Source organism: Bombus vancouverensis, chromosome 6 (assembly GCF_051014615.1).
Source record: "Bombus vancouverensis nearcticus chromosome 6, iyBomVanc1_principal, whole genome shotgun sequence".
Taxonomy (NCBI): Eukaryota; Metazoa; Arthropoda; class Insecta; order Hymenoptera; family Apidae; genus Bombus; species Bombus vancouverensis.
In genome coordinates, this window is record NC_134916.1 from 14,591,873 (window position 1) to 14,604,551 (window position 12,679).

At 40.9% G+C, this 12,679-nt stretch overlaps 1 protein-coding gene and 1 non-coding gene across 2 annotated transcripts; one reads left to right on the forward strand and one right to left on the reverse strand.

Moving 5' to 3' along the window:
* The first annotated feature begins 2,003 nt into the window (after positions 1–2,003).
* Positions 2,004–3,157, forward strand: LOC117157680 (uncharacterized). Its single transcript, XM_033335887.2, has 2 exons — positions 2,004–2,268; positions 2,391–3,157. The coding sequence occupies exons 1-2, from the start codon at positions 2,004–2,006 to the stop codon at positions 3,155–3,157; spliced, it is 1,032 nt and encodes a 343-aa protein (XP_033191778.1).
* Positions 3,158–10,865: 7,708 nt separating this feature from the next.
* TRNAP-UGG (transfer RNA proline (anticodon UGG)) lies at positions 10,866–10,937 on the reverse strand. Its single transcript has one exon. It is a non-coding gene; the product is annotated as a tRNA-Pro (tRNA).
* Positions 10,938–12,679: the final 1,742 nt, after the last annotated feature.

Sequence of the window (12,679 nt, forward strand, 5' to 3'; positions counted from 1 at the left end):
CGCTTCAGTTGGTAAAAGTATTTCATCGAGAAATTATTTGCGAGCCGCATATCTGGAGGACGACGACTGAAAGCTGGCACCCATTTTCATCGATCGTGCACGCTTAAGAGTTTGCATAACCGAGATCGTTAAAATTCTCGGCCATAGAATAGCGAAACGCGCAACTGCGAACGTTCGTACGACAATCTGCCGACTCTGTCTCGAAAGAGATTCGAAACTTCGCTATCCTCTAGGCTTCGTTGTATGAAATTTATCTGTTCCTGATTCCCAACGTGAACAAAGTTATTTATGCATCGGAATAATTTACGATGCACAGAATTTGGAGCGGAACTGAATCTCGTCCGGATTAAATCGCAGAAGTGGCTTGTTAAATGTTGCAAACGATCTACGAAGTTAACATTGGAAGTTGGTTCAACATGGGATGATGAAGATGGTCGTTCTGTCTGATAAGGCAACGGATGCGTTTTATTGAAAGCGTAAACGATCGTTGAGCGATTGAGAATTTCCCTGCAATGCAAATCGTATGACTAGAAAGAGAGAAAGAAGCTGCAGCGTCTCAGGTACATTCGAAATTTGATTTGGATCTTCCAAGTTATTGAACGTCGGTGCAGAAATGAAATTACCGTTCGAAAGACTTCGGTACGGAAAATTGTACTCGATATGAAAAATTTAACGAGGCGGATCCTCCATCATTTGGCAATTGCAAAAATATTTTGCAGACGATTGATAGGCTTCTTGATAAGACGTTTTCAACATATAAATTATTATTTATCGATGACATCTGCTTTATCACTTTATGAGAAATATTTTCAATATCTTACTGACGTAAGTTGCGTTCGACGAACTAGTTACTAGAGAATAAAACGTTACCTGGAAAATTCTCTGCTTGTTGGAAGTTCCCGGCTTGTTCCCTTTGATTGGCATAAAACGCCCACAAATTCTTTTTCCGCCAAGACCACTAATGACGCTTTCTTTAAACAAGCTGGATACCTGTGTTAACTACGCTGTCCCCTTCCATCAGATTATCTCGATTGCCTGCAAAGATTCTTTAGCCCGTTCCGTAAGAATCCAAGTGACAACTGGCGGCAAAAGCGAGCGTGAAGCTTCAACGTTTCTTAACTCGTTAAAATGCAGTTTTAAGTTTTTACGTTCTCTTTATTTAAGACTCCAATTTTAGAAGCTCAAACCATTAACAAGGAGAATAGCACGAGCAGTCACACTGAATGCACGTTGTACAAACATATAAACAGAATACTCACGATATTTCAATGAAATCCTACGGTATACGTATCCGCCGGAATCGACGATCGTTTCCGCCAATTTAAAATTATACTTCAAAATCATAGCGAGGAACGAATGTGACCGAGAATAATAAGGAGACGTCGCAGGGGTTTACAGCCCTAGCGTAGGCCAATAATAGTTGAAAGATGGGTACGGAGGTAGTATAAAGTTTCCGGATATATTAGCCACCCGTCGAATTAGCGTTGCGAGAAAATGCCCTACTCGGTGTCGATCCCAGGGGAAGCGAGCCGCTTGGTCCCCGCGCGCGTTTAGGGTGAATCGAAAGGGGGCACCCTCGAGAAAGGGCGGGGCCCCGTACAAAAGGGGCCCTGAAAGAAACCAACCCCTGGGTGGAGTTAACACCCCGTATATATGCTTGAGCGGTGGTTCTTCTGGGTGCAGAGCACGTTATACTATCGAACTGTGAGGATCTCGTCTTGAAAGTCTTTTTCGTACCATTTACCATCCCGGAACATCCACTCTAATCGTTCAAAGGTTCGCACGAAGGAATATCTTAAAGTTAGCAGCGGCCTCGGTGATATTGAATGCAACGATATCGTTCAAACGACCAGGTGAAATCCAGCGAATCGATTGAGAGATTGTGCACAGTAACGCTTCAGTGGCTGGAGGATTATTTAGTGCTTCGAGTCGAGTGTTGTTCATCCTGATCGAAGAGGACCGTACAGACTAAGTTTAACGCCTATAGAAGATACACTAACAGCATGTCGCGAAGTTTCCTCGTGGACTCATTAATCGGAAATAATTCGCCACCTGCGTACCCGTTGCCGTATTACGGTAATCAATTGCCGAGCTATATGTTCAATTTCTTCAACCTGGGTCTGGGTTATCAGCCGATAAGACCTGTACCGAGACCACCGGTCATGCCCGTTCCGGTTCCAATTAGTCCACCCGCTTTGGGAAGCTTGCGACCGGTCCCTGGCCAGAGTCCTCCATCGCCTTTAAATACTTCTACGAGCAAACTTTCGGGTAAATATCTCCTGCTATTCTTTGATATAAAATTCTTCGAAGTAGAATTTCCTTCTTGCAAGAGGAATCCATCGTAAATGTTCTAGGAAAGTTTCAATGCTAATGGGATCGTATTCTTTAAGATGTTTCAGCACCGTGCGAATCACCCTCGCGTAACAGCACCCCGACGCCTCCGCCGAAGTCACCGAACTCCATCAACAACAGCTCCAAGAGGATTCGGACAGCCTTCACGAGTACCCAATTATTGGAACTGGAACGCGAGTTTGCTTCAAACATGTACCTATCGCGACTCAGACGAATCGAGATCGCGACGAATCTAAGGTTATCCGAGAAACAAGTGAAAATTTGGTTTCAAAACCGCAGAGTAAAATACAAGAAAGAGGATCTACCTTCCGGTCAGAGTCAGAAATGTTGCTGTCTGAGAACATGCGGGAAGAAGAAGGAGGGCTGCAGCGACGATGCATCGAGTCGGAAATGCGAGCAGGACGATGAGAAATCGATGAAAAACGAGAAAATGGACGCGGCTGACAAGTCCGCCGATACGATCAGCCACGAGGAATCGTCGAATTCCATAGCCGATCGTTTCGAGCAATCGGTTCCAACGTTGCCCGTGACAGACAGTGCGCAACGGTTCTTGCAGGAAACGGAGGAGAAATTAAATCTTTCGAGGGTCGGTGTGATGGCCGATTGTTACGAGAGGAACGTTCACAATTTATCTAGAGGTTTGAAGAGGAATATGGGCGATATGGCCGAGGAAGCGGACGATAAAAAGCGACGGATCGATGGCTCGACCTTTTATCAGAATACGATTCAGGACACTGCTGTCGGGCCTGTGTTTAGAGCCATAGGATGCACCAAGCATACCGTAGAAAGAATCGTCAACTCGTAAAGAACAAAATACGGGGTAGGATCGCTGTGCTAAAGGATTTTTTGCGACCACGTTCCGTGTTTTTCCATTACGCTGTCGTTGTAAATACAATTCTATCTGAGCCTTGTAAATATTGTAGATATATTTTTGTACGGATAATAGGAAGATAGAGAGACAAAGAGAGAGAGAGAGAGAGAGAGAGAGAGAAAGAGAGAGAGAATGTGTGTGAACGCTGTATATTTTTAATCTAATTTTTAAAGAGAATAAAATAGATCATTAAAACTTATCACCAAGTTTTCACAATGAGTACCTTCGTCCCGAAATATTTTGCGTAGTGTATTGTTATCGTTTTTAACGACGAAAAATTCTACCACGTGACGATATCGTATCGTTCCCGTTTGTTTATTCGTTTCTCGAACGATACAACGTTCCACTGAAATTCATTTCGTAATAATAACTCGATGAATTAAGAATACTAACATAACAATCTTGTCGGTGTATTTGTAGAGAGTTTTAATTAATTCCACAAGCCCATGAAAAATCATATGTTAAACACTGGACAATTGATAAATGTTTCATAACGTAAAACACGATAACTTCGTGTCAGTTTCGCGATACTATTTAACATTCAGTTTCACTGATATACCTAGTGAATCATCGTTACACCTACGACTATTGATCCTTGTGTGTCGTGTAAGTTATTGTCGAAGCTGATAAAAAAAGGCAATATAACGTCGAGTCGTTCTGTTTATTTATCCGTGAAAAGTTGGCTGGAAATAACGTTCTTTTTATCTATCGAGGTCGAAAAATTTATTGCTTGTACAAATTTTGGTGGAAGAAAGCGCCTTTTATTTCTCTTAATATAAAATATTACGTTATTTTGCAACTTCTTCGTTCCTCTGGAAAGTCTTCGTTCGATACGAATAATTGACACATAAACAGGAACAAATTACCAAGTTTCCACGCCGAATTAGAGTCTGGAAATTCGTTGACGAAATTTCACCGGTGGATTCTCATAAATAGGCAGCATACGAGCGTCCAGCAACGTTGATAGCCATTAATTTCTCTCAGCGCGGCATTACAAATGTAAAGGACGCCATTTAACTCATGCGAGTTATCGTACTGTGTCCAGCTTCCGGTAAAACGATTTTCCGACTGTGAAGCCGCAATGAAACGGATTAAGGACGGACGTGGAGCATGCATGGTACGAATATATAGCACGGAGAAGCGAGAACGCGAAGGACAGAAGATCTTGGAAATCAAAAGTCGCGATGACCGGAGAATAGTAGTCATTGTCGATGTGAAATCGGCTGCGATGCCGTAAATCCAAGAAATTTGTCGAGAGGGCCCCCACTTTGGGTTAAATTTAAGGTAAAACGTAGTTAATGGTGTTAAGGAGCGAGACGACAATGGCCGGAGGCACTCTCGTATCCTCGTCGATCTACAATAGGACACTTGTGTCGCCTTCGTGCTCGCAGCGGGCGAGCGAACGTGAAAACCGGCTGTCTTTTTTTTCGGTCCTCGACGTTCTCGGACCCATTCACTCATTCACGGATCTTCACCGAACTCCTCGGTTTCTGCCTAGATTCATTCATCCGCGAGGAGAATGAATGACCGACTACGGGAAAAAGTCTACGAATCAAAAAATTGTCAACGTCGCGCGTCGATTCTTTGCTTTCTTTGCTTCCTACATTCTAGTCGAGAGAAGGGAAGGTCTCGCGTGAAGCGCAAGGGCGGTCGGTACTTTTGAAGAACACCTTGTCCCGTTATTGAATGTTTAGTGGTGGCTGTGGCGTTAATTCGCTGCGAATTTCGCGCTCTTTTAACGCGCGCGTCACCTTAACCTGGATTTAACTGGAATTTGCATCTTGTCGAGTGAGCCAAATCGATTACGTCTCAAGGTATCGTTGCTATTCACCGGGAGTAGTTTTCGTAACAGTTGAAAAATTGCGAACCTTCAGTTCCCATGAAACGCGGGCACAATGCATGAAAGATTTTCTGGTAAGTACTGAAACGTCGAGCATTGGAATTCAGAAGCGATTGTTCCTATTTTACAAGATATATAATGATGCACTCTGTCCCGCGAGTTACGTTTACTTTCCAGACTAAAAGAAGCTCGTCTTTCCTTGCCCGAAACGAACTGACGAAACGCTAGTACGTTGCAGTCCTGTCGTAATCACGTTGTCGTTTTAGCGTGCAGCGAATTCTTGGGTTTCCATTTGTCTCGCTTCCAAAGTACGGTTTTCCCGAGACCCGGATAATCAACTTATTTAACGTGCCTTCCACGTCAAGCTCCGACGTCCCGCGAATCGCTCGAATCGATAAAATCAACCACGAGATGTGACATTGTATTAAATTGTATTACATGGAATTCTATTGCGATTTAAAATAAATACGAAAATAGACTTCTTCTTCTTTTGATCGTCGTTTTGATCGTCGAAGTAGCCTGTCGTTCGATTTCTCCTCTAATCATCGAACAGCAATAGGTTTCCAGGTCGGCCGTTCCAGAGCGGTTCAATTGCTCCATTAAGCCTCCGCTAAATTCTGTATCGGCATAAATGATTCTGCGACTGCATCGCTGCAATGCTGCGATGCCGGCGGCCGAGCTGCAATTCAATTTTCCGGACTCCCGGGTGCACAGTCTCCTCACGCCTCAAATTCAATCCGATCCCGGGGCGATGCAACTGATATGCAGATACAGGAAAGCGCGCTCTCTTACAAATTTATTAATATTTGAACCGTTCTAGAGTCAACGAGATGGACAGAGAGTTAGTGAGAGAAACGAAGCGTGGTTAGATGAGTTTCCAGGAACACCTGGAAATAGGGGGATTTCAGCTAACGAAGAGTCAGATTATTGGACAGGTTTCGACTTTGTACCATGGAAACTTTTGGTGAAGCCAATTAGCGAATTAAACTGACCTTGGGAACCGGCTACCCAGCTCACTCGCAACGCTCTAACGTTATTAAATACGTATCTCTCCTTCGTGCCATTTCCTGTGTGCACGCGGCTACCACTGTGAATACGTTTGAATAAACACGATCTCCACACAAACGTATGTGGAAAATCTCGTGAGATCTATGAAACGTTGGTTTAATCGTTTTAAACGCGATAGAACGGTTTATGGTATTTCATTAGTGGTGACGTGACCACGTTGCCGATTATGTCGCCCTGATTGCTATTGGAATTGTAATTACGTGATGATACGGTGATTGCCATTAGCTTTAGCTGTGTCGACGAGGGGAGGGACGATATTGGAATCGATTTGACGAGATGTTTTTGCGCGACCTTGAATAAATCAACCCAAGATAAAAGGTCGGACGCCAGGGCTTAAGCTCGATAAAGCGACGGCGAACTTACCGAGAAGGAAATAAAATGTCTGACAAATTCGCTTTGACGACAACGCTCTGCAGTTCTACGCTGGTAGAGAATGTTGAAACTAATCGTAGCATTGCAACGGGGTTCCCTGAGAGTGATATTAATGAGTTCTAACAGCTCGCGACACTAGAGAAAAATTGTAGTCGCAAAACCTTTTGGGAAGGGAAACCGCAACGGTTCTCGCGTCTGGAAACAAACGACGATACGAAAGGGAACGAGAGAGAGTTAAAACGATCGGGTAAAAGAGAAAGAGAAACGCGATGTAGGGGAAATAAGCGGGAGGGTGAACACCAACCAAGGCTTTCCGGTTCCGGAGCGCTAATTCATTTCATCTTATGCGCACTGAAGAGGCGCTCGATCAAAGTTGAAAAGAGTCAGCGCGACAGCACTCGAGATCCAACCAGAATGGCGGGGGTTGTTTCGTCGAAGGGGAAAGCACTCTGGTGACAAGACGAACAGGGAACCGACACGATGCGACGGCGCGGGCACTCGAAAATTGAAACCGTTTTTTCGTGTTTGCCGTGCAAAGGGACAATGGCGAGGCGCGATTTCAACGTCAACGCCGGGAATCTCTTTTAAAACGTGGAACGCGACCACTGCACAAGCACCATAACGAATTTCTTCTTTACAAAGGCCTGCTTCCTTTCATAATATCGAAACACCATTCGTCGAATAGATGCGATGTTTAACGTTACGTTAAAGTAGAATTTATTCGACCGGAGAACGTGGCTGGATAGAATTTTAAATTCGAATAAAAAATTAATGTACGGCTTAATATATTAATGTCTGTCTCGCAGCTTGCTGTTCCGCTTCAAGGTGCTTTATCATTTTCCAAATGGATGTATATTTATACGTCATAGTTGTTGAACGAGAAAGTGTCTCTTTCAACTTCCAGCAAATCTGTATCGGGATTAAAACATTTACTTTCGTGTCACCTTTGACCTCTTTAATACACATTCGGTTCACGAACTACGTTAAACTCGGTTTGACGTATCATTAATTTATGTTTATTATGGATGCGTACAATACTGTTATCCCGTTTATGAGCTCGGTTAATTTGCATACATTTTTGAATATACCAGGCGTACACATCTGTTCACGACATTGCTGTGAGTGAGTGAAATTTAGTTTAGTTTACCTCTCTGTACGTACATTTTCGTTAACAATTTTTTATATTTTCATAAAAATATCGCAAGACAGTTTTTGAATCCTCATTCCTGGTATACGTTTCTAAACTAAAAATTTATACGAACATGTTTAACCGGTTAACTGCGTTTGACGAGTACACAAGTCGAATAGAAACTTTATTTCGATGCGTTTGACGTGTATACTAGTCGTCACATGTATTTATTTACGCACTCCATGACCTAACCCTATGAGAGGTTTCTAAAACTAAATTTTGCTAAAAATTTTTCTAAAACTGGTTAAATATTAAAATTTCAAGCTTATTTATACGCTTCTTGGAAAACCAGAAAAATTTCAGAATAACCAAGGGAATTATAATATGTGTAAAATACAGAATGTTTAATTAATGTATCATTCATTTTGAACCGTTTTTCGTATTTGACGATGGAGATTGAAATTCTTATATTCTAGAATTCAATCACTATTGCTGGAGAATTCTGGTGTAACGAAGCGCGTTTCATTTTGTTCGTCTCTTCGGCATTTTGACGCTCGTCGTCTTTCAGCGACGGCGCACAAAAACCCGCACGTTTTGGGAAACGCAAAGATCTACGACGGAGGAGCCTTCTCATTGTGAAGCAGACCGCATTGTGAAATCGGCTGCATTTCCAGCGACGTTTAGCCACCGCAGCTACGCGCACTATGTTAGATCAATGACGCGGGAATAATTTCGCTGCACCGCCCACAAACACGGGAATCTTTTACCTGAATTCGATTTAGAATCGCACACACGAGCTGCGATGAAATTCACGAGCACAATGTGGGAGTCATTGACGAGTTGCGAACACGGGAACTTGTCATCGCCAGAAAGCAATACACGTATCGGAAGGGACTTTCGAATTGAGGAGTTGAAATGGAAAACGATACAAATGTCAAAAAAATGAAAAAACGATATTTTTAGTGAGAAAGAGAATATAAATTCTATGTGGAATATAACGAAAAAAGTTAAAACTGCCACAATAATGTTGGCTAAATTGTAGTTGGAAAAGATTAAATCTAACCAATCGGATACATTTTTTACGATTTATATTCGCTCTAAATCCGTAAATGTGGTATGATCTCGAACTTTATAATATTCAAGTGATAAATGATACAAAATACTAAAATTGACAAAAAAGAGATTTTTGTTTCTAATAGAAATCTTTATTCCCGACACTTAGTTAGGTATATCGTTTATCATTTTAACTTTTCAATTGTTAAAAATCACCCTGTCTTCCTTGTTTATAGGTGAAAATTTATCCTTTCAGACTATGGGAAGTACTTTCTTTTTACTTAGTTCTTACTAAATATAATGTTATCGCGCTTTTCTATTATATTATTGAACTCGATCGAAAGAAAAGAATCCAGGAGAAATACCAACTACGAGGGAATTTCTTAAACTCGATAGACGGGTTTCACTATATCTGGTATAGGAGTAGTAACTTCCGCAAGGTGACCCGGTTTTCTGTGAGTTTCTACGAAGAATATAATAGAGACACAGTTTCGACGAGTCATTAAGCGATCGTTATACATAGCAGGTGCCTACTTTTATCGTTTTCCCTTTATACCATTTGATTTTCTTATTAAACCGTGAACTACACGTGTCTTAAGCATCTGCGTTCGTCTAATTTCGCCTCGCAAGTTTCAGGAAATTACTGTAGGCTCCGTCGAATCGGTTTAACCGAAAAATGTAGCTGAGCGTGACGATCCGGTACTTTGGTAACCCTGGCGTCGAAGAGTTAACAATCGAGAACGAAAAAGAAAACCATTTGAAGGCTATAGGGAAAGCATACGATAAGTTATATTTCCGATAAGTCATATTTCTTACAAAGAACAGCTTTCAATTTCGTATAATGTCAATAAATGTTATATATTACCAAAATTGTCTATAGATTCGATTTTGGAGTTAAATACGTGTCCTTTCACCCTCTTTAATATTTCTAAACTATTCCTCGTCATAATCTTATAATACGAAAAATATTAAAATATTGCCCGCCTTAGTTGTATCTTTGATCTGTGTAAAACTTCAACCTATTTTGAAAAGATTAACAGATCGTTTTCATTTTCAATGACGTTATATCAAGATTCTCTCGTTTAATCGTAAAGTGATATTAAAATCAGAGAAACAACATAATAATATCTAGTGATTTCCCTACGGGATTACAACGTTTCGCTTCCTTCACGCTTCAGGCATCATATACATAAATATCACATACGATATAACAAAATCATATACATACATATATGAGTATATCCTAAACGTACATACGATATTATATATACTTTATAAACTGTAAAAAGTATGAATCAACAAAAATATACCTACGTGTTCTTCTCTTGTAATTTTCATTTATAATAACGTAAAGTTAGATATCACTATACATTTATAATTTTGCCTGATTTCCTATCTATGAAATTCAAACGTCGCCTCATTATGTACGTTACACGATCTGTGTTTCTTACAATACGCTTTGTTCTTTGAGAAGCTCGTATAATTTTATTGTCTGGAATAGAAAATGAGAGATGCACTTTTTTCACTTTAATCATGGGATATGTACGTTAAAGACATTCGTACGCGTGCGTATGTATAATCTAATATTTGCGTGTCTGAGATGATTATCTCGAAACGGCGGGATAATAAAATAGCAAAAAGCTAAAATGCAAATGAGCATCTGCTGCTGTGGCGGAGATTGATTTACGAGTGTGCCGCTCGTAACTGTTCAGCTTCCTCCCGATAGGTACGCGATGATATGCGAAAATCTCGACGCGGATTTTGAATGGTTGACGAATGAAAATTTTGCAAACAATAAATACATCATACGAGATAATAATCACTGATGTGTTGTTTTATACATGAGTTCAGTTTTTGAATACACATACGCGGGAAAAAAACAATTCGAAGAAATAATTGTATCGTAATAAATAATTGTTCATAAAATTAGTTTATATTTTCTTTTTTACAACATTGTTAATTCAATGCTAAACAATTTATTTCAATTTGGTAGATCAATTGTAATAAATTGTAAACGCCAACTAACTGTACGGAAATAGAATGTACGTTGTTTGTATGCATTCCCCGATCGTAAAAATTTGCAGTTTTAATTCGCGAAAAATAAACGTGTTACGTACGATACAAGGGAACTTGATAGCGTCAATATAAATATAACAATTGACGAAAAGAGAAAAAAAAGTGGGCTCAGCCGGGATTTGAACCCGGGACCTCTCGCACCCAAAGCGAGAATCATACCCCTAGACCACTGAGCCGCTTATGAAAGACACTCACTTACTACGGTATGTGAGCGCTCAGCATAACATACTTTCGCGATTACAGATTGATTACAGATTAATTTGTTCGTCTGGTATGACGTTTCCTATTACGAAACGAACTGTTTGAACGATCGATCTTTCAATCATCTTAATTAAAATCCCACGTTTGATATGTAATTTCAACTTCTCAGTTGAATATATTCCTCGATATATATCATATCAAATGTGAATAATTTTATAGTAATTAAATATTTGATCGATGCTACGATAATTAATATTTCTAATCATCGTGTGTTTGATTATCTGCTTGCATGCTTTTAATTATGTATTTCATCAAATATTCGTCTCTTTCGTATATTAACGCTACACTCACACGAGACGTAGCCTGAGTCATCTGAGTGAAAGTACTCACAGAACCATAAATGCGTAATGTTGTGTCTACTTCCACATATAGTATAGTGAAGATTTTAAGTTTGGAAAGATATTCTGGAACGGTTGATAATAAATGTGGAAGTAAAAGTGGGAGTAAAAGTAGGTACTTCACTTATAACGTCTTTTATCGCGCATATCGAAGCTGAGTGTCAGATAAACTTAGCAACGCGATTGAATTAGGAATGGAGACGACATACGTCGGTTGCTTGGCTGAAATTGGTTGAAATTCATCAGACGGCCGGGTCGAAATTGCGAACCATATAATGAGATATGTAACGTGTGTCCGTGCCATATGCAACCGAATAACTTGATTACAGGGTGCACCTGCCTATTTTTGACCTCTAGTTATACCGCGCTCACACCGATCACTATGTTCCATTCGGTTGATTGGACGAGTAAGTGAAATACCGATGGGAATCAATTTTTTAAGAAACTAGGTCGAATCGTCCGGAGTATGTTCAAAAAACGAATCGGTATGTAGTTACGCAGAAAGATGTAGAAAGAAAACAAAGAACAGACCCCGTCGAGATTGATAGCAGATCGTAAAGTCTTCGTCCTATTTGTCATAATTAGCACCATGAAATAGCTACTTAATTTCGATCTCCCCTTTTATAAAAGGACATTCTATTTGCATCACTCGCGGTGATGTCGCAAAAAAGCGCGTATTGTGTGCGGCCACTTCGATCAAGCAACGCGAGAACACCCTTCGAACAGGCTACGAACCCGACGTGCAACTACAGCTGGTCACGAAGGGTCGGGAGATTTGTAGTCGTTTCATGATTGCACACAAGCCTGGGCGAGGTAAAACCTAATCTAGCAGCGGCTTACTGAATCCGTTGTTTCGATTCCAGTAGGACTCGAGGCAATCGAGGAACCGAGATATAACCGCGGCAACTATTCGATCGATGACGAACTTTCCGACGGACGAATTTTACCAATGTTCCAAGTTCTATAGATTTCTTCAGTGTCTTTCGTAACGTTACGTGAGCGCAGATCCAGCGACTTTGCGCGATGCTTCTTGTTAACAAAAGTGGAGAGTATTTCTGTGGTTGAAGATTGTTTCCTCGCTGTCGTGCGAGTATTGATTTTACCTAGCACGCTGAGCCAGACGTGAGATTCAGGTTAAATCGGTCACCGTGTTTTTGGAACTCGCTTTCTTTATTCTCGAAGAAGTGTAAAAATTGTAGAAGATGTAGGAAAACGCTTCGACTCGACGATCACTCGAGTGACCACGCGCGTTCCTACGTGCCTTTTAACGTCACTTTAACGGGTCCCGATACCGATCTACCGATGTTCCCTCGGCTGGG